This window comes from Bacillus rossius, chromosome 16 (genome assembly GCF_032445375.1).
Source record: "Bacillus rossius redtenbacheri isolate Brsri chromosome 16, Brsri_v3, whole genome shotgun sequence".
NCBI classification, from domain to species: domain Eukaryota; kingdom Metazoa; phylum Arthropoda; class Insecta; order Phasmatodea; family Bacillidae; genus Bacillus; species Bacillus rossius.
The window spans coordinates 43,817,580-43,834,543 of record NC_086343.1 but is presented as its reverse complement, the minus strand read 5'-3'; the positions used below and the strand labels follow the sequence as shown (position 1 = coordinate 43,834,543).

The 16,964-nt window shown below is 43.9% G+C and overlaps 1 protein-coding gene across 1 annotated transcript in view; it reads right to left on the bottom strand.

Annotated features, from left to right (window-relative positions):
- LOC134540408 (vitellogenin-like) overlaps window positions 1–16,964 on the bottom strand; it is a 179,742-nt gene that overhangs the window by 86,296 nt on the left and 76,482 nt on the right. Inside the window, exons 3-6 of the mRNA XM_063383127.1 lie at window positions 14,930–15,102; window positions 13,356–13,598; window positions 6,686–6,858; window positions 2,262–2,434 (exon numbers count right to left, since the gene is read on the bottom strand). Coding sequence (XP_063239197.1) covers window positions 2,262–2,434; window positions 6,686–6,858; window positions 13,356–13,598; window positions 14,930–15,102 — 762 coding nt within the window. The remainder of the gene's footprint in view (window positions 1–2,261; window positions 2,435–6,685; window positions 6,859–13,355; window positions 13,599–14,929; window positions 15,103–16,964) is intronic.

The following is a 16,964-nucleotide window of genomic DNA, read 5'->3' as shown; positions in this document are numbered from 1 at the left end:
CCTTGCGTTCTGTGCATCCCGTTTTGATCCCCGCTTGTCCCCTGGCGGAAGAGCTGCGTTTCCGTCTATGGCAGTCACTGGTTCTTCCGATCCTACTGTATGGGGCTGCCGTCTGGGCGTACACATCGGTCTCCTATCGGCGGCCTATCCTGACTGGCTATCACCTCGGTCTCCGAACAGTCCTGGACCTGCCGCTGTCCACTGCCGTCGCCCAGCTCTAGCACCTCGCCGGTGTCCTGTCGCCTTCCGAGCTTATCCACTGCATTGCGACCCGGTTCTTCATGCGTGCTGCTCGCCACACCAACCCCATCATCGCTGGAATCGGCGCCTACGACGTGTTCGGCCCGCACGTGCATCGTCGTATCAAGGAATTTGCGCTTCAAGATCCCCCCTAGTGTAGTGGACCTTCTTGTGCTGTGTCCCATGCCCGTGCATGGTTTGTGTAGTGTTATGTGCCCGTGCTTGGTCTGTGCAGTGTTCCATGTCCGTGCATGGTCTGTGCTGTTTTCCATGCCCGTGCATGGTTTGTGTCGTATTTCATGCCCGTGCATGGTTTGTGCTGTGTCTCATGCCCATGCATGGTTTTTGTTTATGTACTGCTACGGTGTGTTTTTGTTCTTGCCTTGTGCTTATTAAGTGCTTTGTTGTATATGTTTTGCATTAAATGCCTTGTTTCTTGTTCCTCCCACTAGCGGCCCCAAATTGGTTGCCTCTCCCTCACTGTGTACTTACTTTTTCCATCTGGAAGCAAGATGGCGGCCTGGTTTTTAAACTTTTCTTTCCGACCTTCCCTGATTCTTTAAGTTATTTCGGGTCGTTTTTTGTTATATTCTGTTCCCTTTTTTTTTGCTGTACTCTGGTTTTTTTGGTACTTTTTCCTAGAAATTTTAGTGGTGATATTTTGTACGATAGTGTTGTGTTTTTTTATTGTAATATGTATTTCTTTAAGCACGAAAGAGCTGATTTAGCTGGTGCGTGCTCTTTTATTTGCTGTAATGTTCGTTTGTAATGTGTATTTCTGTGTTGAATAAAATCAATATAAATCTTTAAAAAAAACGTAAGGTTGTCGGTTTGAATCCCGGCAGCTGCGAATCCTTTTTTTTTGTACTTGTAAAAATAAATACGGCACACGCAACATTTCAAAAAGTTATAAATATATTTGTAATTGAAATAAAAGTAAATTTATTAATTAAATTGTACATTTCATTTCACTCCTTTGTATCCATACAAAATAGTGATAATTCAATAAATATGATTCAATTTTATTCATAAAAGTATGCAGAGGAAGATTTTATCATACAAAAGATAGATAAATTTAAAAAAATCTCTTTCTCAAAGAATATAATATTTATAATGCCAAAAGGGTTTGGTTGCAAAAACCTATTGCGGCTCAGTCTCAGGCCGAATATGATATTTCCTTTTCTTCTGGATCAATAATTTCATCAATGTTTTGTTATGACGTTGTTACCTTAAACTATCGTTCGTAAACCGACTTTACAGACAGCCGATTTTTTTTAATAAACTTATATTTTAATCCTAAACAGCAGACATTGCATGTAACGCAGCCCCACCTTTCCCCTACTCCTATTAGGGCCAAATAAAGAAAATAATAGTAATGAGGAAACGATTCGATTGGATAAAAAATAAAGTAGAAAAGAGATATAATTTTTGATTAGCCACTGTAGATATTAATATCTATATGTGGTGAAGGTATTCTTAAAGTACTAATGAAAATAAGATTACCAGACCAATTTTCATACCTGGCACATTATTATACATAGGAAGATCCATGAACAGTTCTATAGTATCCAAGGCTGTGAAGAATAAATAGCTTTGGTATAAAGGTAAGTTAAACAAAGTAATTATATTTTTTCGGTAAAGTTATAGGAAAATTGATGTGAAATATATATATATATATATATATATATATATATATATATATATATATATATATATCGCAGATATAGAGATGAAAGAAATGATAGTATAAAATATTTATTGACACAGCCACAATATGGAAGAAAAATCGTAGAGATGTGTTGGATAACCCATCATCACTACAAAAATTGTAAAATGGACTAGGTTATAAGAAACAGTTTAACAAAGCATGCGATCCTAAGAATAAAATTACTGGAATGAATGGTTTATACTAAGAGTTAATTATTCTGCACTAGATGGTTTGTTAGCTGTGACTTGAGCAAAAGTCTCATGGTCCCCATGCACATGCATCAAGCATGTCTGAAAACAGAGGCGGGGCTTGCCTGGCGGCTCGGAGAGTGGTCGGCGGCTCACGCCACTCAGCTGCAGTGTCTGAGACACCCGCGTGAGCGCGCCACTGTCGCCGCTGGAGAAGGGCTGGAACAAGTGCGACTCCTCGCAGGATACTCGAGTCAGTCTGCCCGACTGCACGGTCTGCTCGCAGCTCTGCTCGCTCCTGAGGAACACAGGCGACCCTCCTTCAGTCTCACAGCACCGCACTGGTATGGCTGGCAAACAAGTCCTTGTCACACCACCTCACTATATGAGATCAATGCTATTGAGGTAGTGTTATTTTCCCACAGATTATACGGGGAAGAATATAGAACAATGATTATTTTACTTTAAATCATGAAAAACATATAATATTGCAGCACATTAATATAATATATAAATAAATTTTGCTAAGATATTATTTAGTTAGTAAGCATATACAGCTAATAATTACCAATATTAGAAAGAACAAAGGTTTAAACACTCACACAAGTAGTATGTTTAGGTATGTCCGGAGACTGGCTCTGGTGCGAGGAGCCAGTACACCATCTTGGATTGTAACGTGACGGCGGCCATCTTGGATGACCTTACCCTTGTCCTGTGACCTTGACCTATAACTTTGACCTTCAAAATTAGCCATAATTATTCAAAATGTAGCCAAAAGTCGCCAAAATTAGCCAAAAATCGCCAAAAATTTCCATTTTTTTGGAAAAAAATCCCGCCAAAAATTCTCAAAAAATTCCACGATTCTAAAATTAGGATTTCCAAAAATCTCAAAACACTTTTTGCCTTAGAAAGAACACAATGTCCTAAAAACGGCTTAAGCATCAATGTCTAAATCCTCTGACAAGCCATTTCTAGGAATAAGGATACCATGACCGCCATATTGGATTATGATGTGACCGTTGCAATTTCTGTTACGGTCGCCATCTTGAAAATCCGTAATTTTTATTTTGGAAAATCGAGAAAAAACTTAAAATTTATAAATAAATAAATAATTGAATTTAATAATACAATTTAATAAAAAAAATATTAAAAAAATTAATGTAAATTTACGCCATGGAGCTTGGAGTCCTCGGTTCGAACCCGACGAGGTCAAAAATAAAAAAATGACGACCGAACCTTCCTCCACGGAAGCCGCTGGCAGACTGACCTCCCACCACTTATGTCAAGGTATAGCTATATATCGTCAGCGAGTATAACGTCATGGCCGCCTTCTTGGAAATATTTATTTATTATCCGATTTTAATGAAAAAAAGTTTAAAAATTGATAAAATAAGAAGTTAATTTTTTAATAAAAAAAATCTTTAAAAAACCGTTACATGTTTTGTTACGAACGCGATCTTGAAAATCCGTAATTTAATGCTAGAAATTCCGAAAAAATTCCAAAAACTATTTTACAAATTGCATACTTCAAATGTTTAGTTATTTAAACGATTTAGGTCCTCAGCTCAATACCAGCTCACGATATAAACCTTGTTATTGGTGGTGAGACGTCAGTCTACGCAGCTTCTGTGGAGGTAGGAGATACAGTGCCATAAGATGTTTTTATTACTTTTTTTGAGAATATTTTAAAAACATTAATAAATTACTGGTTTACTCTCGCCGGAAATCGTACTGAGAACCGAAATCGTTTAAATAACTAGACATTTGAAGGAGGCAATGTTAAAATTTTTTTTGGAATTATTTCGGATTTTTTTCGGAATTTATAGCATTGAAATTACGGATTTTCAACATGGCGGTCATAACGAAACATGCAACGGTTTTTTAATTTTTTTATTAAAAAATAGTTATTTATTTATAAATTTTAAAACTTCTTTCATTAAAATCGGATAATAAATTAATATTTCCAAGATGGCGGACATGACGTCATACTCGCTGACGATATATATATGGGAGGTCAGTCTGCCAGCGGCTTCCGTAGAAGGAAGGTTCGGTCGTCATTTTTTTATTTTTGACCTCGTCGGGTTCGAGCCGAGGACTCCAAGCTCCCTGGCGTAAGTGTACATTATTTTTTTAAAAATATTTTTTTATAAAATTTTTATTATTAAATTCGATTATTTATTTTTTTAATAAATTTTAATTTTTTCTCGATTTTCTAAAATAAAAATTACAGATTTTCAAGATGGCGACCGTAATGAAAATTGCAACGGTGACGTCATAATCCAAGATAGCGGTCATGGTATCCATATTCCTATAAATGGCTTATCGGAGGCTTTTGACATGGATGCTTAAGCTGTTTTAAGACATTGTCTTCTTTCTAAGACAAAAAGTGTATTGAGGTTTTTCGAAATCCTAATTTTAGAATCGTGGAATATTTTGAGAATTTTTTCTAAAAAAAAAAAAAAGTTTGGTAATTGTTGGCTAATTTTGGCGATTTTTGGCTAAATTTTGGCTAATTTTGAAGGTCAAGGTCTCAGGTCAAGTGCAAGGTCATCAAAGATGGCCGCCGTGACATCACAATCCTAGATGGGGGACTGTCTCTTAGCTCCTCGCGCCAGCGCCAGTCTCCAGACATACCAAAACATACTACTCACACACAAACAACGAACTAAAAAAACCCCTCCTTAGTGCTAGAGTGTGACCTCAGAGAGTAAAATGCACGCTAAACAATAAAGTCCTGTTGAGAGCCAGAGTATGAACCCAAGAGAGAGATATACAATAAAGTTCTTTTGAAAGCCAGATTTGGCACCCAAGTAAGAGATATACAATAAAGTTCTTTTGAAAGCCAGAGTGGGCACACAAGTAAGAGATATACAATAATGTTCTTTTGAAAGCCAGATTTGGCACCCAAGTAAGAGATATACAATAAAGTTCTTTTGAAAGCCAGATTTGGCACCCAATTAAGAGATATACAATAAAGTTCTTTTAAAAGCCAGAGTATGCACCCAAGTAAGAGATGTACAATAAAGTTATTTTGAAAGCCAGAGTGGGCACGCAAATAAGAGATATACAATAAAGTTCTTTTGAAAGCCAGATTTGGCACCCAAGTAAGATATATACAATAAAGTTCTTTTGAAAGCCAGAGTATGCACCCAAGTAAGAGATATACAATAAAGTTCTTTTGAAAGCCAGAGTGGGCACCCAAGTAAGAGATTTACAATATAGTTATTTTGAAAGCCAGAGTTGGCACCCAAGTAAGAGATATACAATAAAGTCCTGTTGAGAGCCGGAGTGGGCACACAAGTAAGAGATGTACAATAAAGTTCTTTTGAAAGCCAGAGTGGGCACCCAAGTAAGAGATGTACAATAAAGTTATTTTGAAAGCCAGAGTTGGCACCCAAGTAAGAGATATACAATAAAGTCCTGTTGAAAGCCAGAGTGGGCACACAAGTGGGAGATATACAATGAAGTTCTTTTTTTAAAAGCCAGATTTGGCACCCAAGTAAGAGATATACAATAAAGTTATTTTGAAAGCCAGAGTTGGCACCCAAGTAAGAGATATACAATAAAGTTCTTTTGAAAGCCAGAGTATGCACCCAAGTAAGAGATATACAATAAAGTTCTTTTGAAAGCCAGAGTATGCACCCAAGAAAGAGATATACAATAAAGTTCTTTTGAAAGCCAGAGTGGGCACCCAAGTAAGAGATGTACAATATAGTTATTTTAAAAGCCAGAGTTGGCACCCAAGTAAGAGATATACAATAAAGTCCTGTTGAGAGCCGGAGTGGGCACACAAGTAAGAGATATACAATAATGTTCTTTTGAAAGCCAGATTTGGCACCCAAGTAAGAGATGTACAATAAAGTTCTTTTGAAAGCCAGATTTGGCACCCAATTAAGAGATATACAATAAAGTTCTTTTGAAAGCCAGAGTATGCACCCAAGTAAGAGATATACAATAAAGTTCTTTTGAAAGCCACAGTGGGCACCCAAGTAAGAGATGTACAATAAAGTTATTTTGAAAGCCAGAGTGGGCACGCAAATAAGAGATATACAATAAAGTTCTTTTGAAAGCCAGATTTGGCACCCAAGTAAGATATATACAATAAAGTTCTTTTGAAAGCCAGAGTATGCACCCAAGTAAGAGATATACAATAAAGTTATTTTGAAAGCCAGAGTGGGCACCCAAGTAAGAGATATACAATAAAATTCTTTTGAAAGCCAGATTTGGCACCCAAGTAAGAGATATACAATAAAGTCCTGTTGAAAGCCAGAGTGGGCACCCAAGTAAGAGATATACAATAAAGTTCTTTTGAAAGCCACAGTGGGCACCCAAGTAAGAGATATACAATAAAGTTCTTTTGAAAGCCACAGTGGGCACCCAAGTAAGAGATATACAATAAAGTTCTTTTGAAAGCTAGAGTGGGCACGAAAGTAAGAGATATACAATAAAGTTCTTTTGAAAGCCAGAGTGGGCACCCAAGTAAGAGATATACAATAAAGTCCTGTTGAGAGCCGGAGTGGGCCAGGCACGTGGAGGTGGTAGCGCGCACCTGACGAGCGGCAGAGAGCGCGCGGGAGCACTGTAGCTCGCCGAGGGCAGGGACAGCGAGTGCTGCACGCGGCTCGAACATGCCCGCAGGTTCTTCAGCTTGTGCAGGACGACTGTGGAGCCGCTGGTGTTGGCAGGACTGTACCGGGTCTCGCAGGAGCCCGCCACGTCCGTCTGCAAGCCGACCACGCACATGCTTCACCGTCCATCACCAATGTTGCTTTACGAGTGTCAGCCTTTTAAACTGCCATTATTCAGTATCCTTTGTCCACAGGAAACAATATAAGGGAATATATTGTTGCCTATGAACACTCCGTGTGAGTTTTTAAGTAGATAAACAATTATCAGACTCTTTGCTGAAAGACTTACTGAAATATAGGAGCTGCCGAGATATCATCTTATGGAGAAATATGACAGAACAAAAAATTAAATAATAAATTAACTTCATTGAGCTAACCGAGTCTCTACATCGCTATTATCTATACCACCCCCATATAGATTTTGGGGCTACTGTATCATAATGACATGGAAGGGGCAGTGATCCATAGTACACACACACACACAATTGCAGAAGGTCCTGCAGAGGATAATTCCAGTTTGTCTAGGGTCTGGATCCATTTGACTCGTAACTTAGTTGAGTCTTCGGCAGTACTTAGCATTAGTATATTGTAACGCTCAATTATTTTTCCTCTGGGCGCAAATGTAGCTTTGTAAATTTCGATTCCAAGTGCGTGCAAGTTGTCACCTAAGTTTCAGGAATTTGTGTTGTGCTGAGGTGGAGCCGTGAGGCTGTCTGGCTCCAGTAACCTACTTATTGTTTCCCTTAGTCAGTCATGAGTAATTTAGTTTGCAAATTATTATATATACCAGTTTTATTTACAATAATTCACGTCCTAAACTTCATGGATGAACCTTGAGCGTGCCAGTGTAAGCACCAGGGTGAGTTCCGGAGGCGGGCCTGCAGTGCCTGTGAGCACCGCGTGAGAGGTAGTCGCTCTGTTGTTACAAGAGCCGCTCAGTGGGTGCGCTGAGAGGTGTTCATGGTTTCACAATTGAGTGTTGTGTCAGTGCCGCTCTCACTCCATCGCACGTGCTGATGGGCTGCGACGGACGTCTCGAGAGCGGAGAGTGGACTCGTGCCTGCAGAGCGCAGCTGAAGCGCCGAGTGTCTCGAGTGCGAGGCCCGAAGGCCTGATGGGTCTGGGTCGCCCCCGCAGCTCCCAGCTGCCAAGGAATGCGCTCTGCTCTGCCCTGCCCTCATCACTGCGCGCTCCAGCGCTGTGATTCCCTCCGACACTTAATCTGGTGCTTCCTCCTTGCCTCTCTGTATCACCCCGAGCGTCAACAGCTCAGGATAAGGTCTGGGTCCGCAAACTGTCTCGTCTAATAGCTGAAGTCATTCCATTGCACATACAGGAATCGACACATTACAATAATTTTACTGAAGCACTTCCAATTAAAAAGATGTTTGTGTATGCTGTGCATACTCATACATCATACATAGGTATTAATGGTGAAATACTTTTCTTACACACATTCACATTGTCAATCCTCTCACCAGACTCACATTCTATTTAATAAAGGATACAGTTTGTCTGTCTTTCGCGCAGCGCAGGGACGAATAGGCCTAGAGCAGTGAGATACAGTACAAAGATTCTTTAGGTTTAGAGGTCTTTTTGCAATTTATAACCGTTATTAAATTTATTCTGAAGATATTCGCTCTTTTATATCGATTTTAATCCCTCAATATTCCGTGCAAGTCTCAAAGTAGAGAAATAAATGTCAGATTCTTTGCTAATTCATAATAACTGTGTTGGTTAGACACGCAAAACATTGAATAAAGTGTAGTGTTCGGATTGTAAAAACATTTTGAAATGAATTTTTTTTGGGAAATGACCGTTTCTTAATGAAGGAGATTCCAATATATACTTACTTATCATTATCAAACTAGGTCGCGCAACATTTCCTTAATGTTTTGGGCGGAACAATAAGGCGATTGCGAGGTAAAAATGTGATTTAACTACGTCACAGCTTACTGTCTGCTCACAATTACTTACTCCATGTCGTTGTCATTATTTCATTCCGGAAATTAATCGAAACTGCAATCTACTTTTTAATACTTTCTTTGTGTTGTTTGTGTAAAATATTAATCCATCGTTTCTGCCTTTACCTAGGCATAACGTTATACAAATAAACAAAAAAATATATAATGGTGGGCATACCATTTGTCCGACTATCCAATTGTCGTAATGACCATTTATACGAAATTCTTTTCTTCGAAGGACCACTTGTCCGAGCGACCACTTCTCCGAGCTCTGAGCTCCTACTTGACACCCAATCCCAGCCGGCAGACAGGCCGCCAATCAGCGGTATCAGTTCTCACACTGGGAGGGGGCTACCGAAACTACGTGCATGAAGCGGCTAAGTCGAGCAGGCACGGCCCTATTCGCCCAGAGAGCAGACCTTCGTGCTTGGAACATTACAGACTTCAGCAGGGTCCTGTTTAACTCCTGTCTCAAGACATTACTTAAAGCTAGAATAAAAGTTTAAAATGTTTAATATTTAAATTTTAGTGACATATTTGACAAGTTTATATTTTAATTTCCATTCTACAATTTATTGACTCTATTGAAGAGTTGTGACCAATTAGGACAACAAATAAATTTACCCCCCATGCCTTCCCTGAAAAGTAACTTTAAGCTATATTAAGTTTTTTTGATAAAGATTCCATAATAAATACTAGTACATATTTTGCTATAAATTCATGTTTTATGCACTAAAGTTTTTTTTAATAGTATGCTATGTAAAAAAAATTGTAACACGAAACAGATGTGGTGCTTAAATTTTTTTTATATTAAACTTTTAAATTAAAATCACTTTTACTTACGTTCTCCAAAATGGTTTAAATTATCTGTATAAATTTACAGAAAAGTTGCTTTCATGGGCTAAAACTCAATCTAGCTAGATTCCGACTATAGGAAAATCATTTCAACATACAATTTTAATACCCAAATAAGTAAACGCATCTTTAAAGAGTTACATATAATATGGAGATTGCATACCATAAAAACATATCCTTTCGGCACCGCCTACAGCTAGGTAGAATTTTGAGTTCATATTTCTCCTGGATATATTTTTTAATTTTCTGTAAACTTCTGGAACTCTTTAGAAGCTAAATGTACATAAAATCTTTATGCCCACCAATATTCCCAAACGATCGATTAAATATTTTCTAATTTTTCAAGAAGTGAATATTTAATGAATATTTTTAACTCAATGTATCCAACATTGAATACCACAGAACTAATATCACATTATGTCAACTATAGTAATAATTTAATTTTTTTGAACTTAAAACACTACTTTTAAACCCTTGTTTAATAATGTGGTCTTAAAAAAATTCGCTTGCATTAAGGTTTACGATGTTATTAAAAAGATTAGAAAAAATTTCAAGTGAATTTGAAACTAAAAAAGTTATGACTTTTTTTTGAACCCCTGTTTTACGATAATAATTAGTTTCAACAAAAAAATTTCCAACTTATAACACGCTACAGAAATATCTTCCATCTTGTAAACAAACAGTTATTGATGTTGTAGCACTAGCAGTGACAGTCCTCAAGCCTAAGTAGTGACAGTCCTGAGGTCTCAGCAGTGACAGTCCTGAGGCCTCAGCAGTAACAGTCCCCAGGCCTCAGCAGTGAAAGTCCCCAGGTCTCAGCACTGACAGTCCCCAGGCCTCAGCAGTGACAGTCCCCAGGCCTCAGCAGTGACAGTCCCCAGGTCTCAGCACTGACAGTCCCCAGGCCTCAGCAGTGACAGTCCCTAGGCCTCAGCAGATACAGTCCCCAGGCCTCAGCAGTGACAGTCCCCAGGCCTCAGCAGTGACAGTCCCCAGGTCTCAGCACTGACAGTCCCCAGGCCTCAGCAGTGACAGTCCCCAGGCCTCAGCACTGACAGTCCCCAGGCCTCAGCAGTGACAGTCCCCAGGCCTCAGCAGTGACAGTCCCCAGGCCTCAGCAGTGCTAGTACTCAGGCCTCAGCAGTGCTAGTACTCAGGCCTCAGCAGTGACAGTCCCCAGGTCTCAGCACTGACAGTCCCCAGGCCTCAGCAGTGACAGTCCCCAGGTCTCAGCAGTGACAGTCCCCAGGTCTCAGCACTGACAGTCCCCAGGCCTCAGCAGTGACAGTCCCCAGGCCTCAGCAGTGACAGTCCCCAGGCCTCAGCACTGACAGTCCCCAGGCCTCAGCACTGACAGTCCCCAGGCCTCAGCAGTGACAGTCCCCAGGCCTCAGCAGTGACAGTCCCCAGGCCTCAGCAGTGACAGTACCCAGGCCTCAGCAGTGCTAGTACTCAGGCCTCAGCAGTGACAGTCCCCAGGCCTCAGCAGTGACAGTCCCCAGGCCTCAGCAGTGACAGTCCCCAGGCCTCAGCAGTGACAGTCCCCAGGCCTCAGCAGTGACAGTCCCCAAACCTCAGCAGTGACAGTCCCCAGGCCTCAGCAGTGACAGTCCCCAGGCCTCAGCAGTGACAGTCCCCAGGCCTCAGCAGAGACAGTCCTGAGGCCTCAGCAGTGACAGTCCCCAGGCCTCAGCAGTGACAGTACCCAGACCTCAGCAGTGACAGTACCCAGGCCTCAGCAGTGCTAGTACTCAGGCCTCAGCAGTGACAGTCCCCAGGCCTCAGCAGTGACAGTCCCCAGGCCTCAGCAGTGACAGTCCCCAGGCCTCAGCAGTGACAGTCCCCAGGCCTCACCAGTGCTAGTCCCCAGGCCTCAGCAGTGACAGTCCCCAGGCCTCAGCAGTGACAGTACCCAGGCCTCAGCAGTGCTAGTACTCAGGCCTCAGCAGTGACAGTCCCCAGGCCTCAGCTGTGACAGTCCCCAGGCCTCAGCAGTGACAGTCATGAGGCCTCAGCAGTAACAGTCCCCAGGCCTCAGCAGTGAAAGTCCCCAGGTCTCAGCACTGACAGTCCCCAGGCCTCAGCAGTGACAGTCCCCAGGCCTCAGCAGTGACAGTCCCCAGGTCTCAGCACTGACAGTCCCCAGGCCTCAGCAGTGACAGTCCCCAGGCTTCAGCAGATACAGTCCCCAGGCCTCAGCAGTGACAGTCCCCAGGCCTCAGCAGTGACAGTCCCCAGGCCTCAGCACTGACAGTCCCCAGGCCTCAGCAGTGACAGTCCCCAGGCCTCAGCAGTGACAGTCCCCAGGCCTCAGCAGTGCTAGTACTCAGGCCTCAGCAGTGCTAGTACTCAGGCCTCAGCAGTGACAGTCCCCAGGTCTCAGCACTGACAGTCCCCAGGCCTCAGCAGTGACAGTCCCCAGGTCTCAGCAGTGACAGTCCCCAGGTCTCAGCACTGACAGTCCCCAGGCCTCAGCAGTGACAGTCCCCAGGCCTCAGCAGTGACAGTCCCCAGGCCTCAGCAGAGACAGTCCTGAGGCCTCAGCAGTGACAGTCCCCAGGCCTCAGCAGTGACAGTCCTGAGGCCTCAGCAGTGACAGTCCCCAGGCCTCAGCAGTGACAGTACCCAGGCCTCAGCAGTGACAGTACCCAGGCCTCAGCAGTGCTAGTACTCAGGCCTCAGCAGTGACAGTCCCCAGGCCTCAGCAGTGACAGTCCCCAGGCCTCAGCAGTGACAGTACCCAGGCCTCAGCAGTGACAGTCCCCAGGCCTCAGCAGTGACAGTACCCAGGCCTCAGCAGTGCTAGTACTCAGGCCTCAGCAGTGACAGTCCCCAGGCCTCAGCTGTGACAGTCCCCAGGCCTCAGCAGTGACAGTCATGAGGCCTCAGCAGATACAGTCCCCAGGCCTCAGCAGTGACAGTCCCCAGGTCTCAGCACTGACAGTCCCCAGGCCTCAGCAGTGACAGTCCCCAGGCCTCAGCAGTGACAGTCCCCAGGCCTCAGCAGTGACAGTCCCCAGGCCTCAGCAGTGACAGTCCCCAGGCCTCAGCAGTGCTAGTACTCAGGCCTCAGCAGTGCTAGTACTCAGGCCTAAGCAGTGACAGTCCCCAGGTCTCAGCACTGACAGTCCCCAGGCCTCAGCAGTGACAGTCCCCAGGTCTCAGCACTGACAGTCCCCAGGCCTCAGCAGTGACAGTCCCCAGGCCTCAGCAGAGACAGTCCTGAGGCCTCAGCAGTGACAGTCCCCAGGCCTCTGCAGTGACAGTCCCCAGGCCTCAGCAGTGACAGTCCCCAGGCCTCAGCAGTGACAGTACCCAGGCCTCAGCAGTGCTAGTACTCAGGCCTCAGCAGTGACAGTCCCCAGGCCTCAGCAGTGACAGTCCCCAGGCCTCAGCAGTGACAGTCCCCAAGTCTCAGCACTGACAGTCCCCAGGCCTCAGCTGTGACAGTCCCCAGGTCTCAGCACTGACAGTCCCCAGGCCTCAGCAGTGACAGTCCCCAGGCCTCAGCAGTGACAGTCCCCAGGCCTCAGCAGAGACAGTCCTGAGGCCTCAGCAGTGACAGTCCCCAGGCCTCTGCAGTGACAGTCCCCAGGCCTCAGCAGTGACAGTCCCCAGGCCTCAGCAGTGACAGTACCCAGGCCTCAGCAGTGCTAGTACTCAGGTCTCAGCACTGACAGTCCCCAGGCCTCAGCAGTGACAGTCCCCAGGCCTCAGCAGTGACAGTCCCCAGGCCTCAGCAGTGCACAGTAGGAGGGGCAGCATCACGCACCTCTGTGACAGCCACTGGACCACGCAGGGCTCGCCCTGAGCTCTGGAAGGCGGACAGCAGCCCGCGCTTGAAGTCCACGGCCCAGGCGGGGTCGAGGGCGCTGGGGCAGATGTGAGCCACTCGGCCGTCCTGGAAGGAGAAGCGCAGCGCGGCCGCCGAGACTCCGTCGCTGAAGTCCGTCTGGCGCTCGGCCGGCCTCCGCTGCTCGTTGTTGCTGGACTCCTCCAGCAGGGCTTCCCTCACCTGCGGCAACACCACCAGACATCCCTCCTGTACTTCTGAAGCTGTCTTTGAGACTGCATGCTGCTTGTATCTGCTTATCCCCGTACAACGTTCTTGTCACTGGGAAGACATATTTTCGGCTCAACTTAGTTGAGACGAAGATTCATAATGACCATCACTAATTAATTTAATTTTATGCCATTATCAGAAGGTTTTCTGATGGACATCTAATTACCTTATTTATTCTAAAAAAATACCAAACAGTTGGTCTATAAATCATGCATGCTAATACCAACAGTTTTGCATTATTCTTTTTTACATTTTTAATTACTTACATATATTTATTTTATACTTCGTCAGTTTTCATAGAGCTCTTAATGTGAAGATTTCACCGAAGTCCTTATGAATGGTATTCGTGAGATCATAATAATTTTCTATTTGCCTATTATCACATAGTGATCGTATTTGAACATACAGTGTTATAAGCAGAGCTTTGATAAGCATTGAATTCCATGATAAACCTAGAGGCTCTGCGCGGGTCCTACTCTCTTCCTAGGACCAAACTGGGACTGCGAGGGCATTCACTGCACCAACCATTTCCAGGAATAGTCCTTTCCTGCACTTGTGATTCCTCTGGGTTTTTTGGGCATTAAGTGTGTTTTAGACGTTCCTTAAATATTTCTGCGCCAATTTATAAAACTGGGTCACTTGTCGCAATGACTGACATGACACAGATTATGTAGTTACCTTGTTGCTCTCTAGATGATAGTTTTATTGGTTTGAAAATGTTTGAATCATAAAATGCTCTGTCATGAAACAAATTTTCTATTTATTAATACAAAATTCGGCAAGAAATACCGACATTTTCAAAGTAGGTACAAAATTGACTGCTCTTAAATTTCTGTTTTATAATCTTTCGTTTTATTAGTCGTGAAACTGAATAAATGATAAACATAGCAGTTTATATTAAGTTTATAGTATACTGTATAGTTTTATGATTTATTTTTGAAATTGGTTTTTATACATCTGGATACACTCGTCATAGTTTCTAAATTGGTTACAGTTAGAGCTCCATACATAAACTTGTAATAAAATTACCAGATTACTTTACCGAAATAGTTTGGAAAAATAAGGAACATATCCAAGCACCCAGCCTCTGGCTTAACAAAACCACCAAAACGTATGGTTAAACCTTGCCTACCCTGCACCCTGAGGCATACACTCAATCCCAGAGAGCAAGTGAGGATATTACATCACACATACCAATTACATAGCAACTTACAACATCGGTATCTACATCAGTTTGCAGCACCCCAGGAAGTATCCTGCCTCTCGCCGGAGTACCAGCTTACCTGTAGCGAGAACTCGCAGCGTGACAGCACAGTGACGTCAGCCCTGGCAGTGACATGCAGCCTGGCCTCCTGCTGCCCGCTGTCACCGGTGCCGCTGACAGCCGTCACCGTGTCCGTGCGGTACTCGTAGCTGTAGGTGGCGCCCGGCTCATAGGAGAACCCCTCACTGCTCTCTGCAACCATGATCCACATTGCTTCAGTTCCTGAACCTCTTGAAGTCCAACCAAACTGTCAAAACCAGCAGTTCTTCCGCATGCCTGAACCACAAGGGAACCAACATGATCTCACTAGAGTCACGAGGAAACGGACATGCCGTTTCATCGCAGTCTAGGAGCAGGAAAACATCCAGTTACAAGGATAGTCTGGGGAGACCCACCCCAGAGTCATTGCCACCGAATGCCACCTGTGCTGTTGCGACACAAACAGTGATATAAATTGCAAGGCTCCCCCCCCCCCCCCCAAGAACACTGACTGGCGCAGGACAAGAACTCTCACCCATTTCAGGGGCATTACCTGGAATTAGGGCTGGTGGCCCAACAGCAGCCTGGTGTCAGGCTAGCGATATCCTTGGCTACTCACAGCATTATCTCCCCTGCAAGTCTGTTACAGCCAATGAAGGCCCGGATTGGTACAACACCAGGCCACCTTACAACCAACCGCCTGCCTTCGCTATTAACATTCGGACATAGGCTCTCCATGTTTAATCCGGTCTCTTGAGAAGCAACAGTCTTAGGGCTTGAGAGTATTAACCCCCAGGGGTGTTCTGCTCTAATTGGTGTAGCCTCAGGGCATCACCTACTTACTCGCCAGATACCCATTACTGACCAATGAGGAAATTAGAGGAATGGGAACCCTCAACCGAGCCCTATTGGTGAACACCATTGGCACCAAGAGGAGACCAAGGTTTGCCATTGGTGGGAGAGGCTATCTGTACAAGTCCATCCCCCACCCTTTTTGGGGTTCTAATCGGTAACATTCTCCGATACTAGAGTTTTCCAAAACATGTCCATCCCCAACTCACCAAGGTGAGTGGTTAGTATAAAGATCACATTTAACGAAATTCTGCTTATGTAGTTTCCTGTATTACTCCAGTGAGGAAGTGTGACATTTGGTCAATGGTGCTAATTGGTGCTATCCCATAAACAAACCTCATGGATGCAGATATTGTGTACTGTAAATATATTGTGCTGCTGTTTTTCAGTGTCCATATGATTGTAGCAGGTCTTAGGAATGATAGCAATGTCAGCATCCCCGAAAGAAAAGCAGAGCATATTGGATCAGTTGGTGCTCACTTGAAGAATCATTCGTCACTAGCCAATAAGTAACAAAGCCGTCCTTGTCGGGAGCTTACCCTAATATGGAGATGCAACTCGCTTCTATGTGCGGCCGAGTTGTAGGTTGGCAAGTTTCATGGGGCATTAAATACACCGAGGTAAATTTTTCCTTTATTAAAGCATGGGGAGATAATGTAGACAGAGTTTCTGGAGGGTCTGGTAACCTGAAAAGACACATGATGTGTGGCAACATTTCCAGTACTTTGTTTCACACGACTCAGAGTGTCATTGGATGTTCCTTGCTCATAATCAGACAGACCCAGGAGTCTCCCGGTCACTGAATATGATTCCTGGATTAGCGGTATGTTTAGGCAATTGACACAACAAATTGCCTTAAGGGGATTGGTGCAGGACAAAAAACAGTCATTCGTCAGAATTTGTTGGAAATGAGCTTAAGTGTTTCATAAATGCTTGTTTATTACTACTGTATGGCCAGCCAGCACGTATATAAGCTAGCGGGTGAGATTTGGCAAGTTAGTGGCGAGAGAGCTTCTGTGAGGGGAGGTTGTCGAATGTTGCAGCTCTGAGGCCTGCCATCTAGCGGGAATCTTTCGAAGGTCTTCCACAATATCGCCTTTCTCTCTCTCTCTATCTCTCTCTCCAACACGGACACCCAACCAGCTCTTATCGCTTCCCATCTCGCCTTATCCTTCATTCTCGGATCAGGTAGCCGTCCTTCCCCGCGTAGACTTTCGTGTTAC